The sequence below is a fragment of the Lichenostomus cassidix genome, chromosome 6 (assembly GCF_008360975.1).
Source record: "Lichenostomus cassidix isolate B80296 chromosome 6, HeHo_3.0, whole genome shotgun sequence".
Classification (NCBI taxonomy): Eukaryota; Metazoa; Chordata; class Aves; order Passeriformes; family Meliphagidae; genus Lichenostomus; species Lichenostomus cassidix.
In genome coordinates, this window is record NC_139487.1 from 34,876,338 (window position 1) to 34,890,162 (window position 13,825).

Sequence of the window (13,825 nt, forward strand, 5' to 3'; positions counted from 1 at the left end):
CCTGATGTTGGATGCAAAAGGACTTGTAATCAACAACATATACAGCCTCTTGTGGTACTGATAAGAGTTTTCAAGAGTTTTCCAGGATGAATTTAAGGGATTGTGGATTTTTTTTTTTTTTATTTTATAGAGATGATTCTTGTATACCCAAGGTATTCTATACCAACAAGTATTCCCAACAAACAATGGCCATGGATGCTGTGACAAAAATATGGTGGTAAAGCAAACCTGGTAAATCCAAGGGAAAACCATAACAGAGTGCACAGAAAAGAGGAAAAAGAAAGAAGAAAGGAGGATTCACCAGTGCAGGTAATAGTCAAGCAATCTTTTTCTCAACAATCTTCTTGTACTAAAAAGAAACCAATTATACTTACAAGTCAGTTGAAGAAAATTTTAATTATTTGCCATATATACAGCTATTAGAATGACCCTAAGTATCACTCATAATTAATTTACAAAAGTTGGTTGATAGCATAGTACAATGTTCTATAAAATGAACATGGGTAATATTAACAATTCCCCCTGTGGTCCCAGAATGTCAGAAAACAGCAAATGAAATTACAAAACACATACAGATCAGAGGAGATTGAGGGGCAGCTTTAGACATGTGGATCAAAGAAAATGAGACTAGACTAGACACTTTCATCCATCAAGCATAATGAATGCAGAACTTTAAATTTCAAAAACAATTAACACAGCATCAGGTGCAATTTCACATGCTTTCATCTACCTTCCAGTACAGTTCCCAGAGGTTTAAAGTGCCTTTGTGCACTGTAGTTTCATTTAGTCAGGTGCAACACACATCATATTTACTTTTTTTTTTTTTACAAAGTGACCTATGAAGTAAAATAACTACTTTAACCAATGTACACAATTCAAACTAAGGTGTTTTGAAGTACCTTTGTGCTGACTTTGCTACTGAATGTCATGTAGTAAATCCCAAATCCACCAGGCCCATCTCCACTAAACAAGACCAGAGTAAAAGATATTTATTGAAACGTTTTCTGCTGTACAACTCTTAATTTATTTTCCCCTTTTAAACATATTTGCCCTTTGGATGACAATTTCCTACTGCAGCTTCCATTTACAGATTGCTGTAAACATGAAGAACAGGCATGATTTGGCCTGTGGCTATGGCAATGAATGCCCTTCCCAGATAACATCCTGTTGTAACCCAATGTATACATACGGCACATGTCCTCTGTGAGACACCTGAAGATCTGCAGCCTTTGGATCTCACCCATAGCCATTCTCTGTGCTACAGCATGGACCCAGAGTCCTGCTCAGGGCTCCCTGGGAACTCTCACTGCTCCCTGCTGTACTACCTCCTTAAACCCAAACCTCCACATGAAATGCAGTGAGGAAAGAAAAACTCCATGCAGTTCAGCTGTCACTCACCTTGCCCCCAGAAGGTCCTCTTCAACCCACAAGTAAAGAACTCTCACAAAGCCAACAATCCAGTCTACCACCGAAGCATGCTAATCACCAGCATTCACTCCTGCTCTTTCAGGGGAGAGAGCATTTCCACAGTATTTGAGGCATTTTATGGTGGTTTTCAATAGCAGCACTTTAAGAGGAGTCATGGGGCATAAGCTTTTTAGGAAATACAAATTTCCATCAGGATGTCACCTGTGACAAGGGCCAAAAGGTGTCACTCGAGAGGAAACAGCACTTGGGGAAAGAACAAAGAAGTTAGGAGGATGAACAACTAATCCTAACTTTAAACAGCATGTGTGGATCTGAGTCTCCACCCTTCCAGCGTCTTCCTACATTTGATTGTGCTTTACATCATGAAGTGAGCAAGTCATTCCAATGATTTTAGGTTCATGATGTAACACCCCTGCACAACTGACATGGCCAGTGCAGGTGACACCATTCCTTCATCACTGCTGTTGTTACAGCAAAGAAGGCCCATTTTAAATTCTGCACAATCCAGACTTGGATCAGGAGCTCTCTGCAGGTGAGGAAGTTTTACTGGGGTTCTAGATTTGTAACATGTTAACATTACTTACAATACCACATGCACTGAACTATTTCAAGAACATACACACTCTGTTAATCAAATTAATGGAAATTAGTGATTTTCTTATCCACTGAGTACTTTTAAAAGTTCTCCATAAAACTGTGAAATTATGGAAAAGAACACTCCGGTTATGCGTTACAGTAGAAAAATAACAAAACAGTACAAGTGTCATCAGAATCACAACAAGAAGTCTCCAGTTTAGTTCATAAAATAAACTGATTAAAATATTTTAAATATTTCATAGTAGTATAGTAACTTCCAATGTAATTTATGCAACAAATTTCACCCATATCCAAAAATACATTTGTAAATACTTTCCATAAAACTTTATACAACTCAAGTTCTCCTTAGGTAAGCCTGTGCAGAGTTCTCACATCACCTATGCAGAAAGGCTTCACAAGCCTATATTCTCAGAGTCCACGAGTGACAATGCTATGGGAGTTCTTCCCTTTCGAGAGTCAGCTCTGCTAAACAAAACTCTTATTGCTTAAAATCATCATTTCCTCAGCAGCCCTAGCACCCAGCCACACCACACTAGTCTGGGGCAGGGACCCACTGTGTTATGGGACATAAACACCTAAAAGCCTTGTAACCATTACTGTAAAGATTTCCATGTAACGGTTGCCTGTCCTGTAGACTTCGCCCAGAGAACAAAAGGGGCATTGCTGGGAGGGAGGGAGGGAGATCAATCATTGAGAATACATCAGCTCAGTGACCACTGTCTCCCCCTTCATCTTCTAATTAATTACACATTCTGTTTAATGATTTCTGTGAATACATCTCCAATTGTAACTGAAAACAATTGGCTCAGATACAAGACACCAGACACATCAAGTCTAAAATGCGCAAGAACAATGTGAACATAAGGCCTCTGCAGGCTCAAACTAACAGCTGGTACTATGTCCAAACACCTCCACGGCAAGCTTTATTTTCACAACTTCCAATGAAAAATACTGTTATTTCTAAAGCTACATTTTAAATTAACAGAAGTACATTCATAATAACTACTGGTACAAAAACCATGATAATTTTTTTTTTTATTCAAAATATTCTGACAGGTTGACAATATTCCAGGCGCGTTACAAACACTGCCATAGCCAACAAAACAATCAACACTTAAAGAGCATTCAAACACCAAGGACATGTATCTTGAAGCAGAGACAGGAGAGTGTGTGGTACTAAGTGCATACTGATCATTTTCCAATAACTGACTCGAGGCAAATGCCTGATTTCTCTGGCACAAAATGGATTAAAACCCAGCAGAGATGAATTACAGAGGATAAAAATAATGTTTACATGTTTTTGCCCATATTTTCCATAACACCTTGTAACTTTATCATACAGGGCAACTACCAGTCTGGACTATTCTTGTGTTGACTATTTACAGGACAGAACAACAAAATCTATCAACAACAGAGAAACCAGTGACAAAGCAAACAAACCCACAAACTCTTTCTAGAATATGGCTTAAATGAATTCACAAAGAGTTGGGAATATATTAACTATGTGGTGCAAGAGAAATACCAGGTAGGAGAAAAAAAATCCCTCTCTTACTGGTACTTTCCCCCTCAGCCTTCACTGTAATTCACATAAAACTTTCAACACACGGGTAGTACCCTTCCTGCAAGCCTCTTTTCCCATACTTCTACAACATCATGTTACTAAAAGGTTGGTTTCAGTCTTAAATGTATTGGCCAATATGAGCTCTAAAGTTTAAACCATGTAATTCTACACATAGTAATACCCTGTTTCTCCCAATTTTAACCCAAGTTCTCAAATTGAGCTAAAAATTCAGTTTTATTTAAAACAGCATATTTGCTTGAAAAAGTATGAATCTCTTTTTCATGTAGAAAACAGATGTCCAATGAAGAACTTGTCAAGACGTGTACACAGCTGAGTGCATAGTGCAGAACATCATACAGAGAGAGAAGCAAGGCCACAGGGTCACTAAGTCCACATGAAAAAGATGAATGTTTCCAATGACCAAATCCATTCTAAAACATTTTTGTCCTGGAAATGCTTTAAGCATTAAAATCTTGCTCTAGGGATGGCAAGACTCCTCTGTTCCCACTTTTCATACAGCTCACTGTAATATGCATGGTAGCACAGCATATACCAAAATTGCTTTGGATACATCATCCTGATCTCAAGTACTCCATAAAAAAGTTGAATTTTTCTTGTGAAAAGGAAGGAAATGGGCAGCTTTCAAATTACACAGCTTGCTTGTGTGTCATTAAAGATACCTCCAGTGGCTGCAGCCCAGGGAGGGAGAGCCACAGCTCCACTGGCACAAGCTGGTGACTCCAAGGCTGCACAATCTCACAGGAGGTTCCTCTGCCTGTATTGCTTGTGGTTCCAGTCAGTGCTCCCCAGCAGTGGAAGCATCAAATGCTTGTTGCAAAAATGCAAGTGGCCAACAGCCAGCGGAGATCCCTGTACGCTCACCCAAAACACTTGTTCCCCCATTCCATATGTTTGCTTTTTAAAGCAATGTTGTTGGAGAAGGGCCAGGAGAACAACAGTGAGGCATTTCCCTTTGTCACAGCACCAGACTCTCCATTAACAGATCAACATGATCTCCTAAACCAAATTAGTTCCTGGAACATCTTGTACTTGCATTCTTTCATTTGTTCTTAGGAACAGCTTCTCCAGAAGTTGTGCAGTTTAAGCCTATAATGTTATTGTACTCCAGCATTTTCTTAGCACCTCAATACAAATTACATGGTAGCTCATCTGTGGTGAACATCAGCTACAGACATCCATGAAGGGGGAAGGGCTGAAAGAATAGCAATATTGTCCCATGAAATGGAAAAGCACTTTGGGATGCACTGGCTTCAGGTGAGACTGCTGATGCAGCATGGAATTTCTCTCCAAGCAGGGTTACTCCAGTTATTTAAATACAGTAAACACAAGGGCAGTACTGAGGACATCAACCCTGCTCCTTACAACTTTCAGTCTATTCTCTATACACCTGTTAATGGAGATGTGGCTCAGTGCCAAGGCTAAGTGGGCAAAAATGTCATCTATGCTAAAGTCATTAGAGGAACTAACATAACCCTTGTTTCTGGTAGTCCTTGGACTTAAAGCCAACCACATACACTTCATTCTATTAATTTACCTATCCTGCGTTATCTTAAGTATCTTCATCCTTTCACACTTCCTAATTAACTATCAGTATTTTTCCTGAGTGAAATTATAAAAAGTTAAACCCTTCTACCAAAAGTACAAAGACAAAATATAGAACAATACAAACAGCATTACAAGTGCAGAAATTCTTCATGTTGTTGCTCTTTATCATTGGCCCCCAATAAAAAACATAGCAAAGAATTTAGTTATCCAAAATATTTTGAAGTACTGTGATTAGATTTTTCAGACCATAAATATAGCCCTCATCTTTTGTGTTGCTAGGAAACACGTGAGCAAAATCGATCATTCGGACTTCGACATTTGCACTTTCCTTGGTCTCTGCTGGCATGTGATAGAAAACTTTTTCCAGTTGGGGTAGAACATTTCCATTCAGGTGCTCCTGCGTAATGCACGAGCGGCTTTTCCACACAGTATCTTGCTCTGAGTTTTCAACTTTTAGTGAGAGTTGACTGTGGTGCCTCTTCGAGCATGCCTTTTTGTGAAGTGCATAAAATTTAGACAAGCCTTTACTTACAGAGGCTTCAATTTTTCCATTCTCTGTAGAATTTATTACATTAATATTATTATTATACTCCAATACATCTCCACCTGATAACAGGCCTTTGGGCACTCCTCTCTTCTCTGCCAAGGTGACGTCACTCAACCGCATGGTTGTTGCTTGACACGAACCTTCATAGACAAACAGCAATGAGCTTGCATAGAAGTTGAGTTGTGTCTGGCCCTCAAACCACTCCAAAATCTTTTCAACCTTCTGAATGCTGGCAGCTACCACATCTTTTCTCAAGCAGTACCCACTGTGGAAAAACTTTGAGATGCCTGCAAGAAATACATTTGTGGATTATTTTCACTTCTGAAAGGAAAGCAAACAGTTTTCATTTCTTTTGGGATGAGAATAGTTCTTATTTTAAGGGACAGACAGCATTCAGGTAGTTCCTCTTCAAGCAATTATTAACTAAACCCAAAGTGAACCAAAGATATGACGTTCAGTAATGTCACCTGCTGTGTAATAATACAGCTTGGGCTTGGGTTTTAAGTAAAAATAAATGTATCAAGTACACAGTAAATGATCATTGTTCCTGCTCCCAGGTCAGTTTAGTAAATGTCTGGACAGTTTTGGGCAGGGACCATTAAAATCTCCACGCATAAACAGGCCCAAGCTGCTTGTTATCATGAGTGTGTTTGTGTATGTACCTTCTGTCCCTTGCTGGGGGACAGATGAACAGGTGTCAACTAACAACTAGTTTGCAATAGTTATCACCAAACAGCCCCATGATGGCAGCATTTTTATTCATTGTTAATGTAGAGCAACATGTGTGTTGACTTCAACTGAAGAAGTCCTTTGAATTGAAAGATGCATTTGTAGTAGCTTTCTAATAGAAAAAACACTTAAATATTCATAGAAGACAATTAGAGATAAAAAAGTACTTATAATAAAAACACACAATACTTTTGAAATATTTCTATTTCATTATAGTTTCAAAGCTGGAAAGAAATTGAATTCTAGAACTCCCTCCTCCTTATTAGTAGTAAATGAGACGTGAGGAGGAAATTCCTATCATCTGCACTGCTGTTACAGCCAACTGCACACAATATCAGATTGACCGGTAGCTCAAATACTACAGGGAACATGTGAAGACCCACCTGCCATGAGGACAAAAAAGGACTTTTCAAAAAGGAACACCCAGACTACCTTTTCCATACAGTGGTACAAATAAGTATATAAACAAAAAAACCCAAGACCACTAAGTTCTGACACCCCAGTTCCCTTACCATCCTTTACTGTTTCCTTGGTCAAGCTCCTTCCATAGTGCTGGTTTTGTGTCTCGTAGCTGTCCGAAGACATGTGGTACACCTGAAAGAGGCAAGGAGGGGTCTCCCTAAGTGTTTTGAACCACCAGTATTTCTGAAGAGCAAGAGACACCTCATAGACAGGCCACAAAACCCTGGGTACCATTTAGCCCTCACAGTTTTTAAGTTTCTTGCAGTGCCCACCACTGCCCTGTAGTGCTCTCCAAAACCTTCCCTTCAGCCCTTGGGCTCCAAGCTACAGCTTTCTTGTGCTTTGCCACCTGGTGGTGGCAAAAAGCAGTGTACCCATTACAGGAAACTTTTTCTATGACCTTGAAAATCACAGCTGACACCTGAAACAATCACACTCCCACCTGTGTTACTGCAGATGTGAAATCAGTAAGAATTACTGTATGTGACCACCAAGGCCTAGCCCTGTAAGACTCATCTGCAATTGTCAGCAAAATGAAGCTGCACTAAAAAAATGGCAGCAACCAAGCAAAAGCTGGTTCCAGCATCAACAGCAGTACACCAGCCCTCATCTGAAAGGAGGGAACTCACATGGGTTAAGTTTTGTCCATCAGGAACTGTAAAAGTTTAAGAACTTTATTCAAAACTGTTTCACATATAGACATTTTCTCTCTCACTGAAATTATTTCCATAGCAGAAACATGCGAGGTAGCAAGGCCCAAGTAAAATTTGTTTATGAGGGCACAGTCAATTTTTATTTGCAGAAATAATGGTGTTACCAAGCAGGCAGCTGTCTCTGGCAGGAACTTAGTGCTTGGCACTTGTTCAGACCACCCAGCCCCATGGGAGCCACGCCAGCCACAGTCCTGCCTTCCCTTCACTGAAAGTCAGAGTGCATTGGTGCTCCTCATCCCTTCTCTGGGGCCTTATTCTTGCTGAAGTCAACAAATAAAGTACACAACAGTGAAACAGCAGCACATAAAAAGGAGTGGTACAGGAGCAACAAATAAAGAAAACAGAACTCCCTGTTTTCATTTCACTACCCAAAAATGCCTCTCCCCCATCCAAACCACAATAAATCTAGTATGATTACATAGATTCCTCACCCCTGTTTTGCAAAGTAGCTGGGAAGAACAATCTCAAATAGTTCTTATTTTGACAAAAAGAAGTAATTAAATTCAGTTCTCAAGGAACTTAAATCATAACATGTAGAAACTGATTTTAAGTCACCAACCATGAATTAAAGTGGCAGTAAATATTTCTCATTATTCTAAAAAAATAAGAGCTGTAAGTCTAAATGCTTAAACACAGTAGCAGAGACACTGTTATGATACTTGGAGAAATCCATGTCTATGAAATGCAGAAGGCCATAGCAGCGATGAATTATTCTAAAACTGCATTTGACAACTGTGATTTTGGTTCCACAAAAACAATAATTTGTCTCCACTTAGTTTCTGCTGGTTTTTTTTTCCCAAAAAACATACCAAAAGTTCCAAAACTTTTTAAAGAGCTACAAGGCAAAAGCAGTTAAATAAAGAATAATATTGCTTAGAAAGAGAATCGAGAGTCTGATGACTACATCTAAGTTTTCACTAGCTGTGCCTTCATTTCAATGATATTAAGCGTTCTCACATAGTTGGCCCAGGAGCAGCATTCTGCAGACATCAGCACTGCAGCAGTTCCTGACCGAATCATCTTGTTTACCAGACCCTTATCTCTTCCCATAGGAGCTACAGTTTTTGTTACATGGGCACTAGCTCAAACATGCTGATTAAGATCAGCAAGCTCATTTTGTTTTCCAAAGAAACACAGGAGCAGCACATCAGCCCCTGTGCTTCTGAACTGGGTTTCCCATGTTCACCTCTTCTTCTCATAATTTGAACAAAACTATTCCCAAACTATTCTGTTTTGTATATAGCTTACAAACACCTAGGTAGATCTGCATGGTGCATTAATAGCACATTCTTAACTATACAAAACAGTTGGTGACAAAGCACCAAGTCCCAGACTCACAGCACAAGTGCAATGTACGTGTTTCACTGCCTTGTGTACTCAGAATGCCCTTGGTCACAAAGAGGCGTAGCTGCAGCGAATGGCATTGAAGGGCAACAGATCTGGGTAATCACAAAAGCCATCTCTTATCACCACCTCCAGGCTCTGCTCAACTACAGGACGAGACTAGCTGCAACATTCTTGGAAAACCTCACTCTAATACAGATACATTGCACCCCATTCTGAAAGCAAGGGAGTGAAAGCCAAACTCAAACAGAAACAATCTCAAACAGAAACCAGCCCTTGCTCCACCCTCACCACCCAAACACAGAGATGGCTGTGCTGAGAGAGCAGGAGGCTAAAATCAACTACCTATTTGACAGACCTCTTGCTCCACCATACTTTTGTTCACATGATCATCACCACTAATCTGCTACTAACCCTTCCCAGAATGACATTTTGCCTTTGAGCCAAGCTTTTTCTGTATCCCTGTTGTTGCAGGTGTCTATACTGGCCCATTTCTGTCAGAACAATGACAAGTCAAGTAAGTCAGATCTGTAACCTTAACAGCAGCCAAGAAATTATTGACAGGAAAATTTTGTTTCTTGTCCACCTGCCACAGCTTGTTATACATTTGCTCAGTATCCAAGAAATCTCCTGCTTCATCAGTCATTTTTATATATTCTTATTATGCATGACCAGACCTGTTTTGGCTGACAATGCAAAGGCCTCTCCTTGTGCCTACAAGCAGCTCCCACTCAGTTAGCTTCCTGCACAAATGGCCCTGGAATCCAGCAAGCCATTAGGTGCAGTTTTCATTTAGCAGTAGTAGTGATTCTGTATAGGCAGCACATCAAAAAATCCAGACTATTAACAGCTGAGGGAAATTATCTTTCAATGTTCTCAACCTGCACTTGGCTTTTGTTTCCTTGTGAGGTGTTCAGTCATTGCTGTTTGCATACCAAAACAGCTTTCTGTATACTTTTTCAGTTACAGTTTCTTTTTTGTATCTTTTTTCAGTTACAGTTCCTTCATCTGATGCTCCCGGACTGATGGAAACCTTGACTTAAAATAAGAAGTTGGTCCAGCACAGGCTTTAAAAGATCAAAACCCTTGCAAGGTCTCAGCAGAGAGACACCATTTGGAAACCTTGCATCTTCAGCTTTCGGACATTAAACTGAAGGCAAACAGGTTTCAAATGTTATGCAATGTTAATTATGGTAATTCAGTACCAACATCCATGGTAAGGCAGAAAAATGTAGACACTGTTCAAATACGAAACTCCCTGACTCCCAGAAAGTACAATTTAAATACATGTTAAGAACTGTGTGGGGGAGATAGTGCTGGCACAAATAAAAATTCCTATACAGTAACTTGCAGAGCTCTTTCACATCTGCAAAAAAAAAATCTACTAATTGACATCACTGAAGCGGGAAAAAACAACCTCAACCTATTTTGGGCAGGCCCATAGAGCACTACAGAGCACCTGAAGAGCAAGGATCGACTCGGCAACATGCACAATACGTACTTTTGTGGCACTGACATTCCCACAGTGCCTGGGAAGCAGCTTCCTGCACAGCTGCCAATGCCCATCCCTGCTCCCTCGCATGCCCTGCAAGGGCAGCTTGAGATCTGCTGTCCTAAGCAATGGAGATTAGAGATACATGCTCTGATGCTGAGGCATCCAGACCTCACTGGGCCAAGGGCCGAGCTTCCCACCCCTCAGATTTTTTCCTGTAAATACACCTAACACACAGGTAGGGGTGAGCAAGTGTTTAGACATTACACAGCTGTTTCTGTTTACAGCAAGGCACCTCTGCACTCCTGACAGCATCTGAAGGTCAGTACCCAGCTGCTACCAATGCTGGAGCCAAGCTGAAAGCCAGGGTAAGCAGGTGGCACCCTAACTCACTTAGGCACATCCAACACCAGCATCCATCCCCCAGCTCTGCAGGGACCCTTCCAGGACTAGGCTGATATCCATACCCACGCCTGGGCACTTTCTGCCTGTACCCTACGACTGTCCCAATATAAATACGTTTCCTTCATGCCCAATAACCCAGGCTCCTCTGCAGGCCCTTCATCCTGCCACAGTGCAAGACTTAAACAGAGTTTCAACAAGCCTTATATTTTATTTTTCAAAAAGAAAGTAAAGCAACGATTTGAAGAAAAAATAACAAAGGGAGAATTTTTGTTAAAAAACATTCTCTTATTTAATATCTCTGCTTTCTAGTAATGCTCTCACATCACCACTGCTGCTGAGAGCATGCCCAGTTATCCAAATCAATTTATCTAAACATCTCCTTCCCTAATTTTTACTTTTTTTAAACTTATTTTGTTGTTGCTAGACAGGTGATGAAAGTACACACACCCCTGCTTGCTGCTGCTTTAAAATTCAGCACAGGAAGGATGCATCCCTGCTCCCTTATTTCCAAGACTATACTTAGATATTACTCGGGCCATTTTGCTTCTTTGTTCCTCTGGACTACTTTGACCAAGTGCTTCATATGACTAAGTGTACCCCCAAATGCTCTGACAGTCAACATACAGTTTTAGTCAAGTCCTTACATAAATGAGTTGTATAATTAAATTATGTTGAAATTTATCCAGTGAAAAAGCAGACTATTAATATCCTAAATAAAAGAAACAACAACACTACAAACTCAATCATTAATCATCTTAAAAACAGCTTAATACAGTAATTTTGGACTCCCAGAACTTCCAGAAAGCATCTAATTAGAATAAATTTCTTCTATGTTTCCTTTTTATGTAACAAAAAACACCTGCTCCAGCTTGAAAGATGTTTTTTCAGGGCTTTTGGTTGGTTTCTTTGGGTTTGGGTTTTATTTACTCATTTATTTATTTTTAATTTCATGGATTTTTTTGTTTGCTTTCTTTAAGGTTTTGTTTAACTTTGTCTTACTGTTTTCCTAAACATCAAAGCTTGAATTAGACTTATAAATGTAAAAACCCCAGTTCTGGTAATTTTTTATTGTGGAAGAATCTGAACACTAGATGCAGGATTTAATACTTTTATGACTTCCTTCCTAAATCTTGTTATTAACAGATCAGAGCTTGTAAAAATTATCACAATACTAGAAAGAGTTCATAAAAAACTCATAAAGTAGAGTCAGCTACAGTCAATTTCAAAATATACAGCACATGATTCTGATATTAGAAAATTCATTTGTAAAACCAGCTTTAATTATTAAATATTACTGCCTGCATGTTCATAGGCACAAATAAGAGAACTCGATGGATTACACTGGTAAAATTACATAATGACCAGTTTGTCCATTAAAAAAGCATTTCAGAAATATTTTGGAATAAGTGAGATTGCAATCAATTTTCTGGAAATAAAGGAAAACCAGCAGAATTTGGGAACTGTGGATTCCAAAAGGACTGTGAATCTGAAATGAGAGCACAGTCCACATATTCTGCTTGTACTCGACAGCATGCAGAATGCTCTGTATTTAACATAGCCTTTGCTGCAAAGAGATTTCTGATCTGTTTGTATGTCTACTACTGAAACCACATTACAATTTGTATTTTTGCTATTGCAACAGTACCAACTTCCTGTATAAACTCTAACTACTTTCTTAACAAATCATGTCAAGTCTCATAGAATCCCAGAATGGTCTGATTTCAAACGGACCTTTAAAGACATACCAGTTCCAATCCCCTGCCATGGGCAAGGATATGTTTCACTAAGCTAGGTTGCTCCGTGCCCTGTCCAACTTGGCCCTGGACACTTCCAGGAATGGGGCATCTGTTAAAGAAAGGAACTTCTCCACTAAATACAGAATTGTGGTTTTAAACAATGTTATTAAAATAACTGTGTTTTCTAAATGTATTTCCATGCATTTATTCTGTCTATTCAGTGTGTTAAGCTAAATACAGGTCAAATGCTAGAACTGCATGTGTACATAAATTAATGCTGTGCCAGACATGAGACTCCATTTTTAAGGATGCACCATACATATTTTATGTATGAACAGATGACTTTTATGTATGAACAGATGACTGCTTGTTTACCAATGCATAAGAAAAAGCTGTTTCAATCGCCTTTTGGGCAAAAATACACTGTAAATAGATTTTGAGGTAAAACCCTCATCTATAACACTTTTTTGCTTGTATCTCTTCATAACAACTTACACAATGGCTGCTTTTTAAAAAAGCATACCTACATTCTGTGTTTTTCCCAGCCCCCTCTTTCTGGCTCTTGTAAAAATTTACTATGCAAGCCCATGTCCCTGCTAAAAATAACACTGAATGGAGAGATTAAAACCAAACCCCTGTACTTCCTCGTTACATTAAGCTTTGTCCAGAAAACAGGAACAACTTTCATCCAGCACATGAGCTGTTATGGGCATTACATATCCGTGCAGGAGTGTTTTATAGTATGGCCAGAATGTTGCAAAAATAAAGCAATCAGGCTGAGAACACACCATAATCAAGAGGGAGAGAACATGTCTTGTGAATTCAGACTTTGCCAAGTGCTGTATGAGGGCAGGAGTAACCTTTTCAATTCTCTTCAGAAAACAGCTTCTATCATGCAATCTGGTGCCAAAGGCAAAAACCCAAATCTCACCTAGTTAAACACTGGAAGGAAAACTGCACTACTTGGGAGAATCATCATTACACATCCAATCTGAATTAGGGGATTGAAAAAAATTCTGCAACAGGACAAAGACACAAATAACTGACAATGTTAGAAACAACAGTCACAAGCATACCACGGAAGCAAACAATCATTCCTTTTGCACTGTCATGAAACAAAGGATGTGAAGTACATTGTTTTACACATGAGATAAGAAAGGTTATGTAATGACATCAACCAAATCCAAAGCTATAACCTCTAACCTTCCTTTTCCATCCAAACTGTTTGGCTGTTTTTTGACTTAA

General features: G+C 39.4%; 1 protein-coding gene across 1 annotated transcript in view; it reads right to left on the bottom strand.

The window, feature by feature from the left end:
- Positions 1–377: 377 nt before the first annotated feature.
- IPMK (inositol polyphosphate multikinase) overlaps positions 378–13,825 on the bottom strand; it is a 40,902-nt gene continuing 27,454 nt past the window's right edge. Inside the window, exons 5-6 of the mRNA XM_085064480.1 lie at positions 6,941–7,022; positions 378–5,986 (exon numbers count right to left, since the gene is read on the bottom strand). Coding sequence (XP_084920606.1) covers positions 5,352–5,986; positions 6,941–7,022 — 717 coding nt within the window. The 3' untranslated portion in view covers positions 378–5,351. The remainder of the gene's footprint in view (positions 5,987–6,940; positions 7,023–13,825) is intronic.